This window comes from Petromyzon marinus, chromosome 59 (assembly GCF_048934315.1).
Source record: "Petromyzon marinus isolate PM22_M1 ecotype Great Lakes invasive population chromosome 59, UKy_Petmar_22M1.pri1.0, whole genome shotgun sequence".
Classification (NCBI taxonomy): Eukaryota; Metazoa; Chordata; class Hyperoartia; order Petromyzontiformes; family Petromyzontidae; genus Petromyzon; species Petromyzon marinus.
This window is the reverse complement of record NC_133725.1, coordinates 9,889,836-9,916,406: the sequence shown is the minus strand read 5'-3', so window position 1 is coordinate 9,916,406 and position 26,571 is coordinate 9,889,836. Positions and strand designations below refer to the sequence as shown.

At 43.7% G+C, this 26,571-nt stretch overlaps 1 protein-coding gene across 2 annotated transcripts in view; it reads right to left on the bottom strand.

Annotated features, from left to right (window-relative positions):
- LOC116955306 (coiled-coil domain-containing protein 157-like) overlaps positions 1–19,075 on the bottom strand; it is a 33,871-nt gene extending 14,796 nt beyond the window's left edge. Inside the window, exons 1-9 of one of the 2 annotated variants that reach the window (XM_032976313.2) lie at positions 18,531–19,075; positions 11,915–12,207; positions 11,053–11,233; positions 9,178–9,294; positions 4,628–4,819; positions 4,271–4,424; positions 2,494–2,571; positions 1,851–2,044; positions 1,328–1,504 (exon numbers count right to left, since the gene is read on the bottom strand). In XM_032976313.2, coding sequence (XP_032832204.1) covers positions 1,328–1,504; positions 1,851–2,044; positions 2,494–2,571; positions 4,271–4,424; positions 4,628–4,819; positions 9,178–9,294; positions 11,053–11,233; positions 11,915–12,195 — 1,374 coding nt within the window. In that variant the 5' untranslated portion in view covers positions 12,196–12,207; positions 18,531–19,075. The remainder of the gene's footprint in view (positions 1–1,327; positions 1,505–1,850; positions 2,045–2,493; positions 2,572–4,270; positions 4,425–4,627; positions 4,820–9,177; positions 9,295–11,052; positions 11,234–11,914; positions 12,208–18,530) is intronic. The other variant, XM_032976314.2, reaches the window with a different exon arrangement.
- Between the last annotated feature and the right edge of the window lie 7,496 nt (positions 19,076–26,571).

Genomic DNA, 26,571 nt, shown 5'->3' with positions numbered 1-26,571 from the left:
CTATAGTAGTAAGTGCACACATTTGGGTGGGGGGGGGAGAGAAGAGGACATGACCCTTTGATGAATTTACCTTAGCATTGCGTGCATTTTTTTTTGCATTTTGTATGCGAAGGAGAAATCCCCCCACCCTCCACCGATGACGCGCGTGCGTTGCTAGGGGCAACCCCGGCCAGCTGTCGTGGCTTGAGAAAATAATTAAATAATGCTGAATTGCACTAAATTGTTAATTAAATCTCAATCTAGATTTGAAGTTTTTGTGACTGCAGGGATCCATACTCCTTGGTTCTTTCGGTAAAGTCACGTAGGTGTTGAGGAGTTCCCGACGACAACTCAGAGACGGCTTGAAGGTAAGGGCTTTCGCCAAAGGTTTATTAAGTATATTACAATAACACAAAGGGTGTGACAACTTCCCAGGGGTTAGGGGTCCCACACTAAGTCCTGGTCCAGCCCGGCTAGCTCCGGTCTCTCTCCCTTGAGTCGGATGGGGGCACTAGCCAACCCCACCGACCGGGAAGAGCAGCACCTCCTACGGCTACCACCGGCTTCACTCCTGTCTCTTCGTCGATCCCTCTCTACCCCTGGTTCCCTCTCCACCCTTCTCACTCTCCTCGTTCCCACAGTGACCCCGCTTTAGTCACGGGGTCCCCCTTAAATACTAGACGAGACATGACGTCATCGAGCCGCCCAGCGCGCATGACGCCACGTTCCATGACGTCATCGCACTGGACGGCACACATGACGTCACGTCCCCATTTTACTCCTCTACATAGGTATAAAATAAATGTAACTACTTTAAAGTTGACGAATGGCAAAATGGAATACCGCTTGCCCACCGCGGGGCTTACGGCGTGCTGCCTGGCAAATTTTTTTCGACGTAAACCCCACCATTTGAGAGCCAAATCCCTCGCAAGCGCGCGTGCGCAGACAGACGGACAGACGGACAGACAAAGAATGACTTTTATAGGTTCGATAAGCGACTTACATCGTCCCAAATTTTGAAAGGGCACCTCTAGTTGCAGCTGTCAAAGTCATTGAGCACCTGTTACAAATCAGGCAAAACTCTGCTTTGTGTAATCCCAATCGAGTAATTTGTGAATCCGGTTAATGTGGACCATAACAATGGTACAAAATGGCCTCCTCACTTCAAATAATGTCACGGAATCTTTAACGTCTGCTGCCAAGAAAAGTGCATATTTTATGGTTAATACGCATGCAGCAATAACCAGGGTGGACACCATGTTTGAAGTGCGAAACTCTGCAAAAAGTGGTGAACGTGCTACCACTGAGCAATGTCCAGTGATATAGTCACTATCTGAGCCCAACTTACGATGGCAGAGTGGAGCTGCTCCCTGAGGTCGGCGCAGGCCTTGGCGGAGAAGGCGGCCTCGCTGACGAGCCCCTCGCGCTTCTCCTCGCTCATTCCCAGATCCTCCCTTAACTGCTCACACTCCGTGTCTAGCTGTGCAACTCGATCGCACAGTGACGCCTGCTTCCCCAGCACCGCCTGTGGCAAGCAGGGAAGGACAACGATCTGTCAGAGAATGTATGCTTCAGCTCTACCCCCCTCCCCACCCATATGTTAATTATCCTTATATTATTTTTTGAGAATACTAGTTGTCACATGGAATTAATGTTTGAAAATTGGTTGACACATGGTTGGTTAATAAAATTGTGGGTGTTGTCAGAGTAATCTCGCATGTACCATCAACCTCTCCATGCCTCTTTGTGTGCTTTTAAACTTTTCCATAAAACATTTTCAGTACATTAAAAATATTATACTTAAAAATATGGACCTGCTGCTGTAAGTATGTGTCCAACACAGTGGTGTGGTAAAATATTTGTTTTATCACCTGTACATGCTTCTGCAAGTTGTTTGCCAAAGCAGTCTGGCTCGCGGCCTGAGCTTTTGTGTCTCGCACTCTCTCCCACGCCCCCTCCAGATCCTTCTTTGCCTTCCTCGCTCGTAAAATCTCCCCTTCGAGCGCTTTCTCCATTTCCTGAATGCGGGCTCTGCTCTGAGTCTCAGAAGCCCTTAGTTTCAACTCTACATTTGTGGCACGGACACACATAGGAAAACCTGGGCGTCATTACCAACAAATCTACAAACATGTTAAAATCCCAGCAGAGTCGTGCAATGGTTAACACTTGTTTGTGCATGAGAGTAAGAAGGACCTGGGTTAGAGTCAAAACTTGGGCAAACTTTCTGTGGAGTTTGCACATTCTCCCCCTCCTCTACTTGGGTTTTCTCTGGGTTCTCTGATTTCCTGCCATAACAAAAAAAGAACTATACAATGTAACTGGTATTGCAAACATCCCAATACTGAAACATTACCTGCAAATTATTCAAATGGGATTACACATTGCAACATCGCCCCTACTGTGAAAACTTGGCAGGACCATCCCAACACAGAATCTTAGGACTCAGTGAGGCTTTTCCCGGTTAACAGGCATACTTAATAAATACAATGGCAGGAGTAGAAGCAGTTCACTCACCAAGGTTTGACACTGTGGACATGTGGCATCTGACTGTTTCTTGATGTTGTTGGATGACTTCTTCACACTTGACTTTTTCTGTCATGTAAATTTACATTTGGGTCAATATCGATCAAAAAGAGCTAAGCATATTAATTGAAACCCATCAACGTAGTTTAGATCAGTCTAGATGTGACATGTAGTTATGCGTGATAAATCGTGCTTATAATCACGCTACCTCATGACAAGTTTATGGAAATTGAATGTCTGCAGTAAATATCGTGAGGATATTGAGCAATAGTGGCGTGTAGAGCACTGGGTCTTAATTGGCTAAGGGCAGATGGGTGGTACTTTAGACACTGTCTCTTCCACCAGGCAAAGGTAGGTGGACACGTGGCTCACAGGTCAGTCATGTGTGCTGAGAAGTGAAGGCATGTCGGTATGGAGCTCCAATATTTGAATTGTAATCTATAGCCATCTGCAATGACAGAGTAACACAAGTCACCTATCTAGCTTCTATAGCATAAATCTAGAGTTGTTAAATCTAAAATGGTAATTTGCTAAATGTGATGCTTTACAGCATGTAGAAGAGCATAACATGGGGCGTGGTGCTTTGGCTAACGATCCGTGACGAGTGATTATATGGATAACTAGGGAAGTGCAATTAATGAACGTATACGTTAATGGATAATATTTTTTAACTGTTACGTGTTTTGTTAAATGTTATAATACATGTAGTCACATGGTGCCCTGAGAGGGAGCAGGGAAATAGGTGTGCTATATCTGCGGGCCGAGTCATGACCTAGTGTGATAACATTACAGGCCCTGCTGGTGTGCGAATAAATGGGCGCCATTGTCATTCATCATATCCTCTGCAGACTTCATGTGTACGGTGGTGAGAGAGTGAGGCGTGCTGTGGCCTCGGAGATGGAGATAGAGCTGAAGCAAGAAGGGAAATAGGTGTGCTATATCTGCGGGCCGAGTCATGACCTAGTGTGATAACATTACAGGCCCTGCTGGTGTGCGAATAAATGGGCGCCATTGTCATTCATCATATCCTCTGCAGACTTCATGTGTACGGTGGTGAGAGAGTGAGGCGTGCTGTGGCCTCGGAGATGGAGATAGAGCTGAAGCAAGAATAATCGCAGAGTACTACCAAGCTCTGACAATGATATTCTATACCCCTGTGTTCTCAGTGAAAATCACGGCCAATGATAGTAATGTGGATTGTGATATACAATAACACTGATAATGCAGGGTGTGATAGACCCTGGCTGATGATGATAATAACCAAACTGGACACCGCTTATATATATTACACACCATGATCCTTCCCTACGGTGTCACCTCAAACACCTTCAGATAGGAATACTTATGTTCACCCATTGCATAAAGGTCATCATATGTTAAGACTCTTAAAAAATACTGACCGGAAGTAGCCATGTACTTCAGAGGTCATAGAAACTGAGTTGACCTGTGATTAAAACCAGGTTTCACTCACCCATGATTAATCTGGGTTCTCATATGTAGTGAGCTCATGGTCTCAGCCGAGTCACCAATGACTACATAACCAAACCACTACATTGATTAACCAAATTTAATGACAAACCAAATTATAGATTTACTACAGTTGGGTATGGTCCACTGCAGATATCGAGTGATGAAATCAGCTCAAATGTAGGTGCTAGATGATTCTTACATTGCAGGACCGTTAAGGATGGCGACTGCTTGATGAGGCCTTCATCTAGTACTGGACAGAACATGGCAGATGATGGTGAAGATACAACCATCATCTCACCTCGGATGACTTCCAGCCTCTCCTTGTCCATCGCCTGCACTGTTCTCTCATGATCGCTCTGCAGTCGCCGCACTGTGGAATTCAATTCGGCCTTTGCGTTTCTCAGGGAGGCAGCAATGTCAGCAGCTTGTTGCTTCTCTTGCTCCAACTCGGCCTGCAAGGAAGGTGACCACCCCGATTTGCCCATTTCTTCTCATGCAAATACAATCCCACCTGCATTTTAAAAAGTAAACAAATATTGGTTTCCCCAGATTATTTGTTCCCCCAGGGAAACAGATTATTTGTTCCCACCAGCTAACATATAGCAGCGCACAGACCATGGCAATACAATGGTGACCAGCCGACATAGTTCCCCACCTTGAGTGGCACCACCTCCCCTTCCAAGCGCTCCATGTGTCGCATCACACGGGTAAGGTCCCTGGCCATGTTGGCCGCCCAGCGAGAGGTGTCTGTTGGGTGGCCGGGCCCCTGGCCCACATCGCTCCGCAGCTGAGAGAGGCAGGATGGCAGTTGCTGACTCTGGCAGAGCTTCATGACGGCATCACAGACCTGTGGTTCACAGGGCGGACACCGCAAATGAAAGCAGCACAACCTCTGATCACGTGATTCATTATTACTTAGACACCTCACAGACCCTTTGTTTATCCATGGCTGGAAGGTCTAATGGTGATGTTTTGGTCACGGGGATTTTTTTATGATAATGAATACAATTACAGTGTAGGTTTGTGATGAAAAAATGAGTCTCTATATTAGTGTGGGGGTTTCTATGTTCTCTTGTGGCCACCTTCCTCCACAGGGAGGGTAAGGAAGTGATAAAATATCCGCGTGAGTGAGTTTATGGTTGCAGATGAAGGATGAGTTATGCGAGTGGAATACTTTGAAGAAGGACCTTGGGATCTGGGAAGGAACCATTCATAAGTGAAAACATTTTAAGGAGAACCATCAAAATAGGGTTTTCCCCTTTTTCAGGCAACAAAACAGGTGCTAAGATGTTAAAACACCAAACTGAAACCTTGTACAAGGAATCATGTCTGCATTAACCACTCTGTCTATCCTGGTATGTTCAATCCAGAGGTTGAACACGAAATTTAACACTCTTTTGAAATTCGTGGTCCGCCAGGTAAGTGTCTAACTGTGTTGTTGACCTGACTGGTTGTGCATCACATATTTTTTCTTAGGTTTGTTGAATTCCCATTTCTCATCTTCTTGTTGTATTTACCTCCGTGATTTGTATTTACACCTGATAAGGATCGCTTGTGTTGTGGTCGAAACGTCGTGATTGATTTGTTTTAATATAATTTTATGGTATTCCTACATATGTGACTTTACCGAAAAAACAAATAAGTAATTTACGCAGTCACGAAAGCTTTAATCCTTTATTAACACACTTCTACGGGGAAGTTACCTTTGCAATTCTGTCCTAAACGTGGTGTGCCCCTTACTTGCTCCTGCCGCCTCCCCCCCGCCTCTGCTGCGTTGCAGCCCGTGCTTCCTCCTGCTCCTCCCCCCGCTTCTGTGGCTGTGCCCTTTCTCTCTGGCCCCTCCCCCCACCTTCACTTCTTATTTAAGGCTTCTGTTCATCCGACCCTTTTTTCCTTGCTTCTCTGTCCGTCCTTCCCTCTTGGTGTCTCTGTATATGTATTTCTGACTTGTAGCTCGTATTTGTTCTCTCTGTCTATGCTGGTATGTTCAATCCAGAGGTTGAACACGAAATTTAACACTCTTTTGAAATTCGTGGTCCGCCAGGTAAGTGTCTAACTGTGTTGTTGACCTGACTGGTTGTGCATCACATATTTTTATTAGGTTTGTTGAATTCTCGTATCTCATCTTCTTGTTGTATTTACCTCCGTGATTTGATTTTTACACCTGATGAGGATCGCTTGTGTTGCGGTCGAAACGTCGTGATTGATTTGTTTTAATATAATTTTATGGTATTCCTACATACGTGGCTCTCTTATTTATATAGCAGGCTAGTTTGATTATTAACCCTTTACAATTCTATTCTTGTAGTGTTAATTTATATTACATTTGTAGTGATTGAGTGGATTTAAACGTCTCATGCAAGACGGCAAGATCCTCCTTCAGCTCTTGTTGCCTTTGATGACCTTTCTTTATCTGTGGGCCCCCTTTTTTGTTTGTGAACCTCGAATGAATACTTTAAGAGAGTCCCAAATTATATGGGAAGAAGGGGGTTAGAGGCCGAATGAATCTGTATGAATTCACCTATTTCCTTTATCAACTCCTCCATCTTCTGCTCGTCATCCAGGAGTCGCTTATCCGGGGATCAGAAGTTAGCCACTACCTAGTCTGGGTCCAGATTTATTTGGATACATATTGGAATGTGGTTGAAGAGCTGCATGTCCAAAATGTTGGTTTGTGTGAGCTTTGACAGAAGTAGCTTAGAGGCTTGGAAAAAGCCGAATCAAGACAGAGCCTTGTGTGCTTTAGAGGTGTGGATAAAGTTATTTTCTGTCTGATTAAGGAACTGAAGGGGTCGACTAGATGACGCTGGGATATTATATTTGGAGGAGTCTTTGTAGAGTATTTTGCTCTGCAGTGGTAGCGTGGAATTTATTGAGGGCAGGGTTTAGAACCAAACTTACAGTTCTTACCCACTATGATTTTCCCCATTCTCTTCTCAATCAGTGCAGAGTTAATGGCTCAAAAGAAAGCTGTCTCTGGTGTGGACCAATCAGTTTCAAGGACAATCCATACATTATCAGAGTATGTCTTTTGTTTGCATTCTGACCACAAGCATTGTGGTTAATGCAGACATGATTCCTTGTAAAAGGTTTCAGTTTGGTGTTTTAACATCTTAACACCTGTTTTGTTGCCAGAAAAAAGAGGAAAATCTATTCTTGGTTCTTTCGGTAAAGTCACGTAGAAGGGAAATAATAAAATAATAAAAAGAAAACATAATAAAATAAAATTCTCATGACGTTTTGGTCACAACGCAAGCAGCCGTCCTCAGGTGAAGAATGGAGCTGTCGAAAAGACAGCGTCCAAATGAACACTGCTAAGCTTGGCAGCGTATTTTAAGCTGGGTGGAAGGAGGAGAGCGCCTTGACAAAGGAGTTTACATATCAACAGAGGAATTTAGCATATTGATGACAAATGCAGATATGGGGCTAGTCACTCCTTGTCGAATGCGTAGGCAGTGGGGGGTCTCAAAGTCATATTATGCTAGTGTATTATGTAGGATTAGCAGTAATAAAGGGAGGGAAATTTTAATAATAAAGAACTGCAGATCAAGCTAGTGCATTATGTGGAGAACAAAAAATGAGTTTCTAAAGAACTGCAAATACCCTACTACCATACCATAAACCGATGTGAAAAAACTAAATATAAACTACATCAATATAATCAATGTACTCAATATACTCTCCAATAAGCTGAGCTGTTAACATTAAGTAACTGGGTATACACTACACTATATAATGACTACCATATAGTAAACTGATAAAAAACTAAAATATAAACTACATCGATATAATTAATAAACTCAACATACTCTCCAATAAGTCGAGTTACTAACAATAAGTCATTATACATTACACTTCTATATCTACAAAAGTGGCAGGGGGAAATTAACTTGGAAACATAGACTAGTACCTGCAGATATGATAGACGCAACCATAAAGCAGTTAAGGTTTTACCTGATTAATAACATCCTTCCAATGATTGCTCAATTTGTATTAATCTTGTTGGTTGAAGTTATGTCTATGTTTATATATCAGCAAAAACATTTTCTTGCTGTGGTTTTCCCACCTGATGATGATTGCTGTGTTGCAATCGAAACGTCGTGATTTGTTTTGTTTTATTTTATTTCTAACTACGTGACTTTACCGAAATAATCAAAGAGCTTCAAATCATCTTGCCCCAGCCTACATCATTGACATACTGCACCCATGTCCCCTCAAGATTGCTAATATTTGGGGATGTAGATCTTATTCTTGAAAACCACAGCAATACATTTTTGCTGTGGTTTTCACACCTGATGATGATTGCTTGTGTTGCAGTCGAAACGTTGTGATAATTTTTTGTTTTATATTTTTATTATTTTATTGTTTCCCTTCTACGTGACTTTACCGAAAGAACCAAGAATATGAATCCCTGCAGTCACGAAAGTTTTAAATCAAGATGTAGATCTTGTCTGCATTCCCAGGTCGAGGTTTCGGTCTATGGGTGAACAAGCTTTTTCCTGTGTCATCCCCAGGCTATGAAATGCTCTTCCACGAGATATCAGGATCTCTGAGTATGTGGACATTTTTTTTTAATGCGACTTAAAACCAATTTATATGCTTCCGCTTATTGAACTTTTAGGCTATTTAGTAAATGGATTATAATATAACTATTTTCATGCTGAGTGTCTGCGGCTGCTGTGTCCTATACAGTGCTTTGAGATCCTTGATGAAAAGCCCTAAGAAATTGAATGATTATATTGTTGTTGATGTTGATTGAAAGTAGGCGTTTTGAAAATCTCATTGGGAAAGGAAAAGCAACAAATCCATATCGCTTTCAATTAACTTAGCTTATACCCCCTGCAAATGAGTGTTAGTATATTTGAAATTTAAGTGGAATTTACCTTAATCTATTCACATTTTACATGTTTTAAAATGTATTGTACGTTTTTTTATCAAATGTATTGTTCTGAATTTTGTCATGGCAATCAAGGTCGCCCTTGCAAACGAGGCAATGCTTCATGTGTCTCAATGGCTTTAGTCATCTCCTGCTTAAATAAGGCTACAAGTATACAACATACATGCAGTATTTGCAAACTAACTAAACATACTTACTACATACTTGGGTCATTTGTGTAAAAGAGCTTATGGCTGAACGTCAATTACCCGCATCAACAAATATAACCAATCAATAAATCAACCAAACATACATACACACGCACTCACCACTCTCATGCCGGTCTGTGTAGACATACAACTAGAACAGAGGGATCCAGTCCAGGATCCGGTCTGTGTTGTCGCATCCTGAGCTCCCATGTCTTTCTTAATACCCTTCTGCAGATCCTGCATTTACAGATGGTCATTTTACAAGAAGAGTTAACAACAGATCATAAACGTGATAGAATCAATATAAAATTGTACATCCCTTTGTCTATCCATTGCTGGTGGTAAAGAATAATATTGTAAGTGTGAGCCAAGTGCTTCTTAACTTAGCCTGCATCCTCCCCTGGCCTTCCTTACCATGCCTCACCAAACAACTTCTGCTTCAAATTCCTAGCCTGTCTATGGCATCTTCAGTTTGAGCACTTATCTACATATCCTTCATTTACTCGAATTCTGCTGCTGCCTCAACTACAACTGTATTAAAGCATTCCTGGAGTATCTCTGCTTCTAGCTCTGTCACACCTCATGGGCATTTAGCTTTGCTGTATTAAAGGGGCACAGGAAGGAAATCAGAGAGAAACTATCGCATGACAAAACTACTTATTGGTAGAAGCCAGCAGAGCAGATGGAAGATGCTAACAATAACAGGGATAACAAGAAGTTATTCTATATGGTTATTTGATCATTTGGTACGACAGACATGGTCTGATCTTGCAGTGCCCGTCACGACACATGACAGAGAATTTTGGACATTTGAACACGTAGGCTTTCGCGACCAATATTATTCATAATAAAGGTTTTTGGGTTAGATCGTGTTATTTATAAATGTGTCATAACCCTCCAGCACCCGACACGGACAATCAGCAAAAAAGTGTCACATTGACAAAAGACAAATAGTTCACTACTTTAGCCCACCAGTGTGTTGAAGAGTGAATCCACAACATTTACAGTTTGAGTATGACGTTTCGCTGGTAATTACATCCAGCATCATCGGGCAATTCGCCAGAATGGAAAAACCCTCGCTTGCTCCCAGTCTTAAATAGAGCAGCAGGGTGACATCATTATTTAACTCATTTCAGGTGCAGTGATTTGAGGTGGAGGGGGGGGGGGGTATTGTAATTATATAATCGATTGGTAATCAGTCAATGGTTATGATTAGTAATGAGTTGTAGATTAGTAATTAGTTGTAATGTGTTATTGTGATTATATGCTACGTTAGTAATCCGTTAATTAGTATGTGTTTCCCCTATAAGGAATTGTAATATGTATTGTAATAGGTTTTACCCTTTTAATTGGCACAAAAAAAAAACTGACACCTTTATTCAAGGCATCATGTTTGCAATAACCACAACACAAGCAGTCAAAATGCAAACAAAAGAGACAACTCTGATAATAATATGCACTGTCCTTGAATTTGATTGGTCCACACCCGAGACGGCTTTTCTTAGAGCCTAGTCTCCACTGGTGTTCGACCAGATCATGCCAAAAGGCATGCCAGTTAAAAGGGTAAAATCTATTACTATATCTTGTTACTGGCAAAGGAGGTCTCATAATGTAATATGTATTATTTAATAATACGCTTCCAAGCCGCACTAAGCCTGTAGCTGTCAGAGCGATTAAAGTTATTTCTATTCCTCTCATTTTCAATGGATTCTCTAATTAGTCTTTGCCAATAATAATTAGTTTTACACAACACTTCGACGTTATCAAAATCAATGGAGTGTCCTTGCTGACAAGCATGTTCTGCCACTGCCGACAGTTGTGTTTGAGATAATTTAATATTTCTTTGATGTTCTTTTAGTCTTAAGAATATAGGGCAGGAACCAGTTATGAATGGCATTGGGGTAGAACACCCTGTGAAAGAGGGAATGGTAGCAGTATGGTAGGCATGGGGTTAGGGTTGATTTGACGACCCTGACCTATTTAATCCACCGTTACCTGCTCGGGAGCTTCCTGACGGCCGTAGCTTGTGATCAGACGCTCCCACAGCCAGCGTGCAGCCAGGCTAACGGACACAGAGGAGCCATTGATGTCTCTGTCTGGGGGAGCGACCCCCCCCCTCCACCATTCGGATGCTCCCGACACAAACCTCTCCACTGTCAGTAGCAGCAGTACCAGCCTGAAGATCATATAACACCACCACCATCAAGTGTTAAACGAAGCTGCCTTGTGTCCTATCCTTTCAGCTCCATCTCCTACACACTGAACAGGATGTTTTGCTTTCTACTTGACATTGCTGAGGATACGCAGGTGGCCAAGTCGACCATTGACCAAAGATGCTAAGCCAGCACCAGCGTGGTCTGGGGATGAGGGTTCTCATTACCAGTTCAGTTATCACTCATCACTAACAATAATAGGTTTTGCCCTTTCTGGCAATAAGATAGGTGTTAGGATGTTCAAACACCAAATAGATACCTTTTTGCAAGGCATCAGGTCTGCATTAACCACACATACCTGTGGTAAAAACATCCAAACATGCTCCGATTATAATATATGCATTGTCTTTGAAACTAATTGAGCAACACCAGGGATAGCCTCCTTTACAGCCTTGTCTACTCTTATTTTGATACTGGCAAAAAAGGTCCCATATATATAAATGCTCAACCCGAGCTATAAATGCTCTTATACTTGCGTTATCTTTGTATTATGCACCTTTTGGTGGTCTCTGGTCTAACACTGGTGGGATCACTCTCCCTGTGAAGTTGCATTTAACACCATAAAATAGATTTGACTCACGGTGTCAAATCTGGAGGGTGTATTACTCTTATAAGAAAATGTTATCTGCAGCAGCGACCCTTACCCTAACACAACAGCCTCCACCCAATGTCCACACCTGTCCACAATGAGCTCCAGTAGCAATGTGAGCTCACGGGTGCCATCCTGATTTTGCTCCTCCACCTCCAACTCCTGCTGCAGCAGCGCGGGTAGGTCGAGGTGCCAAGCCGGGCGGTCGGGGTAGCGCCAAGACGGGCAGGTGTGGACACCGGTTCTTGATGCGACAGAGATGAGGAGGCCCTGCAGCTCTGTGAGATCACGACGCAGAGTAACGCAGCGCAGCTCTGTGCTGTCCATATCAGTCATGGCCGTTGGTGGCTGGGGTGGGGTTGGAACAAGGAGAGAGTAAAAGCCTCAACATTGCATAATGTTTTGATTTAAAGCTTTCGTGACTACAGTAATTCATATTCTTAGCTCTTTCGGTAAAGTCACGTTGAAGGGAAACAATAAAATAATAAAATATATATAAAACAATAACAATTCTCACGACGTTTTGACCATAACACAAACGGTCGTCATCAGGTGTGTCGGTTAGCATTAATTTATTTATTTTTAAACAGTGTATTTATTTATTTTAAAAAAACGTCAGCGCCACGCGCAGCGATTTGGCAGTTTATTTAAAAGGACGAGTCCATCTATGTTCTGAAAAGAGGAGGGAGGAGACGAAAAATTTATGTATGCTGTCTGAAAGCCACTGTAAGCGTGAACAATCAATTAAGACCTGAAATGGTTAATCAAATCTTTCAAATGGTTGCAAGCCAGAATCCATCTTCTCGGTTGAAATTGTCTCTGTGCTTGTATATGTAGATAGCCTCATGAACGAATCTCTCATGGAAGCCAGATGGCTTACAAAGAACCTCTGTCTTGGAAAAGTCAATATCATGTGAGCCTACTGAATTATAACAATGATCTGCCACGGCCGAGGTGTTGGTCCTACCGTGTTTAAGGTCTGCTTTGTGTTCACGAATGCGGTCCGATACATGGCGTTTGGTTTCTCCAATGTAACTACTACCACAGAGGCAACTTAGTTTGTAGACACCAGGGTACTGTATGTCCGGAATCACATCTTTTACAGACAGAACCAGATCACGGATTTTATGTAATGTGTTGAAACGGACCTGGATCTTGTGTTTATTCAAGATTTTGGAAATCTTTTTTGTGATCCCCGCAATGTAGGGTAAAGTGATGGTTTTGAAAAGCTCCTCAAGAGGGTCCTTCTTCATGGTTTGAGTGATAGCTTTGCGGATTGTATAGTCAGAGTAACCATTAGCCTTAAGAGCTTGGTGTATGTGCTTGAGTTCACTGCCTATGTGTTCCTGGTCGGATATGCATTGGGCTCTATGGTACAGAGTCTTGATGAGAGAATTCTTCTGTGATGGATGGTGGTGGGAATCCGGTTTCAGATAAGCATCCGTATGGGTAGCTTTCCTGTAGACAGAGTGGCTCATTGAACCATCAGGTCTCTTTTTTATTAGTACATCCAAAAAAGGTAGCTTGCCATCTTTTTCGACTTCCATGGTAAATCTGATGGCTGGGTGTATGGAATTGATGTGCCCGAAGAATTGGTCTAGAGCAGGCCGGCCATGTGGCCAGATGACAAAAGTGTTATCCACGTACCTCTTCCATAAGGTTGCGCGCAGAGTGGCAGTCTGGATGGCGTCAGTCTCAAATTTCTCCATGAAAATGTTAGCTATAACCGGAGATAGGGGGGAGCCCATTGGGGTGCCCTCAGTTTGTAGAAAGTTCCATTCCAAGTGAAGTATGTATTGGTTAAACAGTGTCTCACCAGGGGGGGGTACCTCAGTGTTTAGTCCTTGATGAACCAAGTCTTCAATGATTGCGATGGTGTCAGGTACAAGAACCTTGGTGAATAAGGAAACTACATCAAAACTGACAAGCAGGTCGTCTGGGAACAGGGAAATACCCTTGATTGTCGATACCAGGTGAGTAGAATTTTGTACCGCAGAGGTGGTTTTTCCAGTGAAAGGACGCAGGATTTCAGACAAAAAACGAGCCAGTTTGTAGGTGGGGGAGTTGATAGTAGAGACGATGGGACGAAGGGGTGTATCTACTTTATGTATTTTTGGTAAGCCGTATAATCTTGGTGGCCTGGCAGCAGAAGGTTTAAACGAAAACTGTTTAGATTGATCAATTAATGCAGTTGAATCCGAAATTATTTTGTTGGTTTGTGTGACGAGGCTGTTGGTGGGATCTCTTTCTATTTTTGTATAACTACCATCGTCGAGTAATTCTTTAATTTTGTTGTTGTATTCCATTTTATCCATGATGGCAGTAGCATTGCCCTTGTCAGCTGAGAGGACTACAATATCATCCCTCTTTTTTAATTTATTTAATTCAAAAAGCTCATCTTTGCTGAGGTTGCTAGCTGGCATCTTAGCGTTTTTTAGGGTTGCAGCGATTTCAGATCTTGCTACGTCTGCAGCGATGTGACCCAGGCCCCTGAGAGCAACGTCTACTTGGGCAATTATATCATTAACTGGTATGTGTTTAGGTGTGACTGCAAAGTTTAGACCTTTAGCTAAAACGGATTTCAGACCATCGGAAATAGAACTGTTACTACGATTAATTACGACTTTGTTAACGTCTAACTTTTTGGTGTGTGGGTCCGGTCCTTAAACACAGCAGGACCAACACCTCGGCCGTGGCAGATCATTGTTATAATTCAGTAGGCTCACGTGATATTGACTTTTCGAAGACAGAGGTTCTTTGTAAGCCATCTGGCTTCCATGAGAGATTCGTTCATGAGGCTATCCACATATACAAGCACAGAGACAATTTCAACCTAGAAGATGGATTATGGCTTAGCAACCATTGGAAAGATTTGAATAACCATTTCAGGTCTTAATTGATTGTTCACGCTTACAGTGGCTTTCAGACAGCATACATACATTTTTCGTCTCCCCCCTCCTCTTTTCAGAACATAGATGGACTCATCCTTCTAAATAAACTGCCAAATCGCTGCGCGTGGCGCTGACGTTTTTTTTAAATAAAGAAATACACCGTTTAAAAATAAATTAATTAATGCAAACCGACACACCTGATGACAACCGTTTGTGTTATGGTCGAAACGTCGTGAGAATTTTTTATTGTTTTATATATATTTTATTATTTTATTGTTTCCCTTCAACGTGACTTTACCGAAAGAGCTAAGAATATTGCAGAATGTAATTTATATTTTTTCTTTTGTTTGTATGTTGAACTTCTTTTGCCCCGTACATAGCCAACCGTGCTAATTGTAAGTGTGTGGTAAGGACAACAAACTAAACACAAAAATCAGTTCTAAAGAATGTGTTTGTAATCCAGATTTAAAAGTGGATAGCTCCAGTGGCTTCCTAATATCGGAAGAGTGTTCCAGACAGCTGCAGAAGCGCATTCAAAAGCACGCGATAAAGTGACTGTATTTGTTTGATGGTTAGCCAAAAGCCGCTGCGAGGATGACCGGAGTTTGTGATAGTTTATGCTCCTAGACGAGATCAGCATGGTATTGTGGTTCATTTGTGGCAAGCACTTTGTGTGTAATGCATGCGACCTCATAACGTATTCGTTTGGCAACCGGAAGCCAATGCAGCTCGGCAAGCATTAGACAGACATGGTCTGATCTTGCAGTGCCCGTCACGACACATGCCAGAGAATTTTGGACATTTTAACACGTAGGCTTTCGCGACCAGTATTATTCATAATAAAGGTTTTTGGGTTAGATCGCGTAAGTATAAATGTGTCGCAACCCTCCACCACCCGACACAATCAATCAGTAAGAAATGTGTCACGTTAACAAACCTACACACCTGATGACGACCGTTTGTGTTATGGTCGAAACGTCGTGAGAATTTTTATTGTTTTATATATATTATTATTTGATTGTTTCCCTTCAACGTGACTTTACCGAAAGAGCTAAGAATATTGCAGAATGTAATTTATATTTTTTCTTTTGTATGTATGTTGAACTTCTTTTGCCCCGTACATAGCCAACCGTGCTAATTCTAAGTGTGTGGTAAGGACAACAAACTAAGAATAAAAACGCCAATTAGTTTCTTCTTCAGCCCACCGGTGTGTTTGACGTGTGAATCCACAACATTTACAATTTGAGTAGGATGTTTCACTGGTAATTACATCCAGCATCTTTGGGCGATTTTACAGAATCTTCGGACAAATCGCCTGATGCTGGTAATTACCAGCGAAACGTCGTACTCAAATTGTAAATGTTGTGGATTCACTCTTTAGCATCTTCGGGCAAATCTTATTGGCAAAAAAGTTGCAAGTACTCTGCACAGACCTGGTTGACTAGTTGATGGGTGGTTGGAGTGCAGCAGCCCCTTGCGTTATTTACCCTATGCATTGTCAATACTTCTATTGAAGCCATTTTTTTATGGCTGCTTGTGTTTTATTCCATTAATTGTATCCCAATTGTGATATAAGTGTCATGCCACGAGTTGCACAATTCATTATAGAATTTAGCATCATCCTGTAACGAACTTGTTGGGCAAAGTCTTTGGAAGTTTAATTACAGTACAGGTAGTCCCCGATAACCACAATGCGTTCTTGAAATTATTCGTGGACGAAATCGTGTAAATTGAACACTGATTTCCCGTAAGAAATAATGTAAATAGGGGGTATTGCATTCAAAGCCCCCAACTTGATCGACAAATTCATCATTGTTACCGATTTATTATGACTATATTTTGGTCAATGCTTTTTATTGTTGCATTTTTATGTATATTTTCATGAATAACATTAAAAAGGGAAAAGAAACAATGATTAAGGTAACCTAATGTAAAGAATACCGTAGTCTGCGTATGTGAGCTGAGATAAGTGGAGGATAAAGACAAAATGTAAGAATAGAAAACGTATAAGTGCAGCAGGGGTGTTGTGCACCAATGCCGTTACCACTTTTCTTCCTTGTACTTGTGTAGTGATTGGGAATGTCACTGTGTGGTGCCGGGCCTGCGAGGCCACGGCGGGATGTATACTGTTGTGTGTATTTATTTGGTATAGCCCTGTGAGCCATTCGGCTCTTGAATCGGGTGCAACCGCAACAAACAAAAAACATGAACAAGAAAACATCTTAAAGTGATTATGTGACTGTGCAAACAGAAAATACAGGAAAAAAATATCAAAATATTCCTGAAATAGCAACGTACACCAACGCTGTGTGCAAAAATCCCAGTGGGATGCAAGTCAAATAACAACAAGACAACTAAGATTAAGGCCATCAGTCTAACTCCGTACTACAATAAACAAAAACATGGCCAAAACAAAAAAAACTTTTCGAAATCACCAAAATAAAAGCCATAAATCCAATGTAACAGTGATCATAGGGACTGTGACCGAATTTTGAACAATAAACTACATAAATAAATTATAACACCCAAAAATAGAGCCATATTTTAGGCCACTGAATAGCAGTGGCAGCTAGGGTTGTACAACTCCTCTAGAGACGGGGGGCAGTCTCCCCAACACTAGTATAGGAAGTCATGTTGACCTAATGACTGTTAATTGCATGTTTTTTTTTATTCATAAAAAGCACAATTGTGTAATCTCCATTCCAATCCTGTATTTGGAATTGATCGTGGTGTTGGTGTCAACTCCATTTCATACCAAAAATGCCAGGACAGTAATCGATTCCAAAACTTAACAAACGGCATCGGGAATTAATTATTCTGTAATCGACTCCCCAACCTTAACTTTATGTACAAAGCCACCAAAGATCCCCGTATAGCCTTAACGAATTGCTGGGGAAAATGCTTTTAGCGAGCACCTATGAAGGACAGCACTACGCCCGGTCGCCTTTGTCTCCCCAGTGGCGATGTTTAAACACCGCACCAGGTGCTCAATTGAGGCTGGTTGAGCACTCTTAGGATATTTATTTTAACGAGCACCTATGAAGAGCAACACAAAACACGAGGGGGTGGCCACCACTCCCGGCCGCCTTTGTTTCCCCCTAGGGGAGGCTCAGATAATCATCACCGGTCTTGGCCGTGAGCGAGAATGAAACTTTGGTTCGTAGTACTGCGCTCTAACCGTCACGCTACACAAATGCATGGACATAGTGAACGCTGTAAACTATAAAGTCCAGGACACTGCCTGCCGCGAATGATTCCGATATTTTTTTTCGAACAAGCAAATAAACTGCTCTGCACTGAAAATACGACTCGTCATTGTGAACATGTCGAATTCATCCCGCAGCAGCTGTTAATGAACTCTGCTGCAGTCGTGATGGGCCTAGGCTGACCGGGTTTGGGCTGCGCTATGACCCCATGCCAACCCGGAATCTCGCGGTGGTGACGGCTTCGTGTCTCCCGAGCTCTGAATTATATCCACGGCATCGCAGGGCTGATAGACTGCGTGGGATTGTATACGTCTTCATCCACCAGTGGACAGAACATGTTCCCGATTTACAAACTGCACAAATTATACCCGTACACTGTACATACAGTACTCGGGCTGTGAAACTTTCCGCTCTGCACTGTAGCTACCGTATTTTCATACCAAACGTTCGTTAAACTGGTCAGCATACCGTAACATAGCATCTTAAGGTATACGAACATTTGCGTTAAATACGTAAATATAGCAATTGTCTTTAAAACTATGAAACATGCAGCAAAGTTGAACATTGGCCTTACCTGCTGCTGCGCGAAGTGTTGCCATGGAGACGACGCGTTGCTAAGCTGACGTCACCTATCAACGACACTACGTCACCGCCCTCCCGGCGGTCGTGTTGATGAGCAGGGGATTGGTTAAATGTTAATAACGTTATGAGCATTAATACTGCATCAATACATAGACATACTGTATACATATTCATTCGCGTCGTTATAGCGTGTACAAGCAACACAAATAACGAGACATTTCGCCTCCACATATCTGACGTCTCATCAACCACACGACCTTCTGGGAGGGCGTAATTTCAGCAGCATATCTTCACATACTGGACATCATATTCTTAGTTTTTTTCGGTAAAGTCACGTTGAAGAGAAATAACAAAATATATATAAAACAATAAAAAAATTCTCACGACGTTTCGACCATAACTCAAACGGTCATCATCAGGTGTGTCGGTTTGCATAAATTTATTTTAAAAAACGGCACATTTATTTATTTATAAAAAACGTTGGCGTCACGCGCAGCGATTGACAGTTTGCCCAGGACTAGTCCATCTATTTTTTTGAAAAGAGGAGGGGGGAGAAGAATTTTTTTATAATGTATGCTGTCTGAAAGCCACTGTAAGCGTGAACAATCAATCAAGAACTGAAATGATTTATCAAATCTTTCCAATGATTGCTAAGATATAATCCATCTTCTCGGTTGAAATTGTATCTGTGCTTGTATATGTGGATAGCCTCATGAACGAATCTCTCATGGAAGCCAGATGGCTTACAAAGAACCTCCGTCTTGGAAAAGTCAATGGCATGTGAGCCTACTGAATTAGAACAATGATCTGCTACGGCCGAGGTGTTGGTCCTACCTTAAACACGGTAGGACCAACACCTCGGCCGTAGCAGATCATTGTTCTAATTCAGTAGGCTCACATGCCATTGACTTTTCCAAGACGGAGGTTCTTTGTAAGCCATCTGGCTTCCATGAGAGATTCGTTCATGAGGCTATCCACATATACAGGCACAGATACAATTTCAACCGAGAAGATGGATTCTATCTTAGCAATCATTGGAAAGATTTGATAAATCATTTCAGTTCTTGATTGATTGTTCACGCTTACAGTGGCTTTCAGACAGCATACATTATAAAAAATTTCGTCTCCCCCCTCCTCTTTTCAAAAAAATAGATGGACTAGTCCTGGGCAAACTGCCAATCGCTGCGCGTGACGCCAACGTTTTTTTATAAATAAATAAATGTGCCGTTTTTTAAAATAAATTTATGCAAACCGACACACCTGATGATGACCGTTTGAGTTATGGTCGAAACGTCGTGAGAATTTTTTATTGTTTTATATATATTTTGTTATTTTGTTGTTTCTCTTCAACGTGACTTTACCGAAAAAACTAAGAATATGAATTACTGCAGTCACGAAAGCTTTAAATCAAAAATATACTGGACATCATTGAAAAAAAGCTTTATAGCTCATCGGATTCCTCCAATATAAATATTCTCATTCTAAAACTGATCATGCACTCACAAAAGGTCGTGTGGCTGATGGAATGTGTTGGAAAAAATGTGGAGGGCCATATACGCGAAGGCATGTTTACCTATGTATTGTAGAGTGTATGGGTCAACAAAGGTCAACTTAATGCTGTGGTAGGTCAAATCGTAATAGAGGAGCACGGGATTGGCCAAGTAATCCAACAGTAAATCAATTGGTGGACGGTTGGGGGCGGCCAAAGAACAGGATTAGTGAAAACTTTTGAGAACAAGAGGTTAGGGATGAAACAGATGATAACAAGAGGGGGAGGGGTGACGTGATCACGGGGCTCGTATGACGCGACTTCCCACGAGTGTGCGTGTGGAGAACGGGATAGCGTTCTTCTTCGGTTCTTTCGGTAAAGTCACGTAGAATGATAATAAAATAATAAATTGATAAAATAAAATAACACAATAATATTCTCACGACGTTTCGGCCACAACACAAGCGGCCTTCATCAGGTGAAGGGGGCGAGACTGTCTGGTAGGACAGCGCTGGAGTGAAAGAGCCACGTTCAGATACGGCCTTTTAAGCTGTGTGAGAGGAACAAAGCGCCTTAGAGTCGCGGCATCTCTTCAGAAAGGTGAGAGACTCGATTAGCGTTTCCCTTACCAGGATGTCGCGTCGTATTTACTCCCACGACCACTGCCAGCCCATATGCACGGGACATTGGTTAAGTGAATTGGAAGTTATTTTTATGTCTTGCTATTCATGTCTTAATTACACTCGCTGGTCTACAACTGCAATAATATAAAATATCAACATTAACACTATGCCTACATCAACGATTTGAAAGAACATGAACAATATTTACATAGCAACATTAACAATACGATTCGTGTCCATATAAACAACGTCATAAAACAGCAATGTTAATGTTCATATGAACAGCACGTGTAAACAACCTTAGCAACATCTGGACTATTTTACAACCACAAATGAGCTACAATATAAGCACATCACAATCTTAATAACCACAGGCTCGCTGAGAGGTCATGAGACAGACCAAGGGCGAACAAGCATTATTTTCGCAGCATGGCACTCCGCTCGTTGTTGTGAGCGTTGTTCCTATGTTGTTGGAGGGCGGTTGCCTCCAACATCCCAGAAGCATCCTTTAAGAGTACAACCACTACAAGCACATAACCAGAACCACATAAAGCACAATAACCACATAACAATAACCACCAACTAGAACCATAACTACCACATTACAACCACTATATAAGCGCAATATAACCACAACCAAAACATAAGTATAACTATATTATGACCATAACCATAAGCACATTCTAACTGCAACCATAATTACATAACTATAATATAACAACCATTATTAACGCGTAACCATAAACACATTCCAACCACAACCATATGCACATTATAATCGTAACCATAACTGCGGCACGTGCGAGAGAAGCTGGCACGATGGGATATGTCCCGGCCAAACTTGGACCATACCAACTAAGCTTCCGAGCAATGGGAGGTGGACACAAGCAATGGCTAATAAACACACGTTATTTGCCCGTTTTAGAAGGTTAATTCAATACATCAATGTTATGGACGTTTTGATGAGGGCATTCTTCTGGGCTGGATGGTAATGGTGATGGGAATCAGGCTTTAGATAGGAATCAGTGTGGGTGGCTTTCTTGTAGACAGAATGTCCCAACGAGCCATCAGGTCTCTTCTCGATCAAAACATCTAGGAATGGTAGTTTGCCATCATTTTCCACTTCCATGGTGAATTTGATAAATGGGTGTATGGAATTGATGTGGTTGAAAAATTGGTTCAGTGCTGGCTGGCCATGTAGCCAGATGACGAACGTGTCATCTATGTGTAGTGACGTCGGAGACTGTTGACTTGAGGCAACACGTATTTATTACAGATACTTCAATTACAGTAGCGACCCTGCCACTCAGAGGTAACGGCCTCTTCACACGTGCTCTATAGATGGAAGTGTTCCACGAGCTTAAGCCCACGCTAGCTCCCTACTTCCCTCTACCCCAGTCCTCTCTCGGGAGGCTATCTGACCTGCCCAGCTTCGGCGCAGGTCTCGATCACCAGCCACACGAGTCCGGCCCTCAGAAGGTCATCGGCCCTCGCGGCTCTGGTGTCGCACTCTGGCTTGCTTTGCCCGGCCCTGAAAAGGGCAGCGAGTCAAAGGAGTTCCAGGGTCTGGCTAGTCGGTCTTCTTTCTTCACTGGCTCTTAATCCTGGCTGGGTCAAACTGAACTCTCAGCTCTCTGGGTCGCACCTTTTATACTGTTTCTCACTGAGGGGCGGGGCTGGGAGGGTTCACAGCATCCCCCACAGCCCCCCAGGGTGGTGGCCTTAACGGACGTCTTTGTGGCCACCGTTATATAATTGCGTGTCACCCTCCCGTAACACCCCTACATATGTATTGTGATGCCGCAGCAGCGAAGCCGTTCTGCCGACGCCGTGGCCGCGACGCCGCCACCTCCGAGCAACGGGGCCGATGCTGCTCTTCCCTCACCACCCCCCACATGAACACACACACACACCCCTACATAGGGCTCTGAGGGGAGGTCACCTGGCCGACAGGTTTTCACCCAGAAGCCCTCTCACGGTTTCCTGCGGCCAGGGAATTGGGCGATCTCCCCCGAGGCTAACTCGCACCGCGGCGCCGTGACTTGGGTTGTAATTACATGGTCACGACGGGGCTGCTCAGCCGCCGCGGGTAGAAACACACGGCACACACAAGTCAGCAGGCAGGTAGGGGGGCGGAGCCACGAACGGCGGGAAAACAGGGCCGGCCCTCTGATTGGTAGGATAAATGTGCTTGTGCACCAATGCAGCAGCCCCGCGGTCGTCCCTTTTGATGTAGAAGGTAAAGTGCAGACGTCTGAGAGAGCACCGGTCCGGGGAGAGTGGCGGGAAATCCGAGCCACCTGATTGGCTGGGAAGGTCAGCGGATCAGCGCCAAATTCTCTTTGATGTAGAGAACAATAAAAGGCGAGAGAAGGTAGGGATAGGAGAGTCATGTTTTTTCTCAAGTCAGGGATCAGAGGAGTCACCTTGCCGGCCACTGGATCGTCCGTGAGACGAGTCTCAGCACAGCCAGGCCCCGCTCCCCGCGAGAACTTTGTGCAGCCTCACCTCTCCACGGCTTCCAGCACATCCAAGCCGAACCGTGAGTATGCAATAGATAGTTTGGATTTATCGTAAGATCCTAGGGAGTTTAATTCCAAGAAGACGAGGTAGATTGGGTTTAGACCATCGGGAGATAGGTTGGACCTGCCCTGCTGACTCAGACTGATTCGGGTAATAGTAGCTCGCAGACACGCCGGGAATAAATCGTTAGTGATCGATAACAGCCTCGTGTGGTTTCTACGAGTGAGGAAAGTGCGTGATGGTGTGTGTGCGCTCGCCGTAACGCGTTTGGTCGATGCGCGGTGTCACGGTAGAAGAAATGCCGCGCCCGAAGGACTCCGCGAGTGCGCGCTTCGTCCTGTGACCCCGGACTCCCGCGCTGCGTGCGGGCTAACACCAATCCCGAATATCTGCCCCCACAGCTCTTTAAATCATCTCCAATACAACCCCCCCAACCGGCTACGCGTGTACGAGTGACGTCTTTACCCTCTGACCCCTGACCCCCTGTTCAGCATGTGTGAGTGGTGCGCGGGGTTGTGCGAGCGGAGACGTCGCGTTTGAGTGGCTGAGAAGCGACGGATTGATTCCCGGCAGCCGTGTGCCAGCCCCGAGCTATGCCCCACAAACAGAACTCGTGGACCCGAGGGGCTGCGGCGCGAGGAGAGGAGCCGGAGAGTGGCAGCCCTCTTCCCCGCGAGCGAGGAGTTGAGTAGCGGTGGCACTCACACGAGCGAAGAGTCCGGAGCCCGCAGCCCTCCCGAGATCAGGCTTCCCCCGGAGGGGGGAGCCGGGGGTCCGCGTCCCCCCACATATCTCTTCGACAAGGAAGGACGTAGGGTGGATATCTGGATGGCATCTGTCTCAAATTTCTCCATGAAAACATTTGCTACCACTGTGATAAGGGAGAACCCATAGGGGTACCTTCATTTTGTTTGTAATATGTACCATTACAGGTGAAGTGTTGGTTAGGCAGTGCCTCACCAAAGTTGGTACATCAGGATTCAGTCCCTGTTGGACCAAGTCTTCAATGATTGCAATGGTGTCAGGCACAGGTACCTTGGTGAACAGAGAGACTACATCTAAACTGACAAGCAAATCATCTGGAGATAGCGAGATGTCCTTGATTAGAGAAATCAGGTGAGCTGAGTTAAGTGCAGCTGAGGTGGTCTTGCCCGTGAATGGGAGCATTGCCTCAGACAGAAATCGGGCCAATTTGTAGGTGGGTGAGTTAATGGTAGATACACACATTAAAAAACTAGATGTTAACAAGATTGTTATCAATCAGAGTAACAGCCCAATTTCCGAGAGCCTAAAATCCCCTTGAGATAGCAAACACCATGAGGGAAGAGGGGGGGGGGCAACCAAGCAGCTGCAACCATAGAATGAAATAAAGGGGATTGAGTTTTTGCGAGAGACGCGCAGAGGGGGGAGAATTTCAGATATAAGCAAGGACACAGAACACGCAATGTAGTCTTGCTACGGCAAGCTCCGAGGGGTGGGCCCCACAATCGACCATGGATGACGAGGCTTGCAGAGGAGCGATGTGTCGCCGAGTGCGAGTTCGGTGCTCACAGACGAAGTATCGCTAAAAGTTGTATTCTACATTGAGTGCCAACTCCCACCAGCAGCTGCAGCAAGAGAGAGAGAAAGAGTGACGAGCAATGACAAGCAATCAACCTGGAGAAAGGTGGAAAGCGCCAAGCATCGACTAAGTGAGCATCGCACAGGACCAGCAGTAGCAGCGGCTAACGACTAACCACGAGCGTGTGGACTCGGAAGCCGAGCACTCCTGCAAAGGTCGAGTCTACAAGGATCAACCGTGCCTGGTGCAAGGGAGAGAGCATGACCGGCACAACCGAGAAAGAGTGTCGGCACTGGCAAAGGCGCCGGGTGTTCGACACACACATCGACGCAGCGCAACCGAGTGTCGGCGCTCGCGACCAGCGGACGAGCTGGGAGCGCTATCGGGCACCGCCAAAGGCGATCATCGTGCCGACTCAACAATCATCCAGCAGTGGAGAAGCCTGGAGCTACCACCGAGAGAACGCCGTGTGTATGACACGCCCACACACACACTACTCATCGCCCAGCAGGGAACCGAGATATTCTCGGTAAAAGGAAAGCCCCACCTCGGCGCCCGCTTAACTCAAAGAGTTTAGCACGAAGACAATTAACTATTAGCTGATTGTGGAAAACATTGTTCGGTCCATTGAACTGTAGAGGCCGACCAAAATTCGGTTTCGATTTCGGCGCCTAAAGTTGGCAAATGGCCTCTTTCGGCATACTTTCGGTTTCGGCAGGTTAATTTTTAACTTTCCGTCTGGTTTCGGTTTCAGCTCAAACTGATATTGACTTTCGGTCATCATTCGTCAACCGAAGATTTATTTTTAGAATATAACGCTAGTGCTACGTCTATCACTCTGCCTATCGGCTGGTCAGTCGGCGCTAGGCAATCCAATGCGAGAGGCCGCAAACACACACACGTCAGCAGCAACAGCTTGGGAGCGAGGTTACAGCCACAACCATGGTCTGCTAATGTATATACGACCGGTTAACAGACGGCAGCCGGTCTGGCTGAATGCAGTAAAACTGTTGTTTCTTAACTACAACATTTGTTTGTTTGGATATAATTACTAAGTAAATAACACCTGAAGATTTTATATTTAGCGACTCTTACTGCAGGCTCTGAATGATTAGTTCTAGATTTATTTTTAATTAAAGTAGCATTGCATCATGACATATTTCATAAAGCTTGTGTTCGGCAACTTCGGTTATATACCTTTCTGTTTCGGTCACGGTCGAAAGTGTAGTTAAATTTCCGGTTTTGGCTTCGGTTTTGGCCGAAAGTCAATTTTTTACTTTCGGTCTGGTTTCGGCCGAAACCAGAAATTCAGTTTCGGTCGGCCTATATTGAGCTGCATGAATATGGTCATTTAGAAGTATTTTAGTCATTCGGTTCGTTAATTACATAGCTTTACCAATGAATTGACGCTAAACCTTTATAAGCATCGATGTTACGAATCTACATGCTCACAGGAATACTATTCTGTTGAGATTTATTTCTTTTGATCACGGAATCTTGCCCGCTAAGCAATTAAAGTCCATTAGCCAATTGATAAGCATCTATTAGGCAAACGGGCAAACTGCCGCACACTATTGTTCCAGGGAATTTCGTTAATTGTGCCTTGGGCACATGTTTCTTTACTGCTGTTTGTATGAATAGTCACATTCATTTTTAAGGACTTTTTCCTATTGCCGTGTATGGTCGCTTTACTCCGAGGTATTAGCCGATTGTTCTGTTACCCAGTTTATCTAACATAACCATTGAGGGTTAATTGTATGGATCAATGAGTAGGACATCTCCAGGAGTACTGTGTTGACAATTCAGAGCATAAGAGTTTGCATATTAGAGTGTTTTT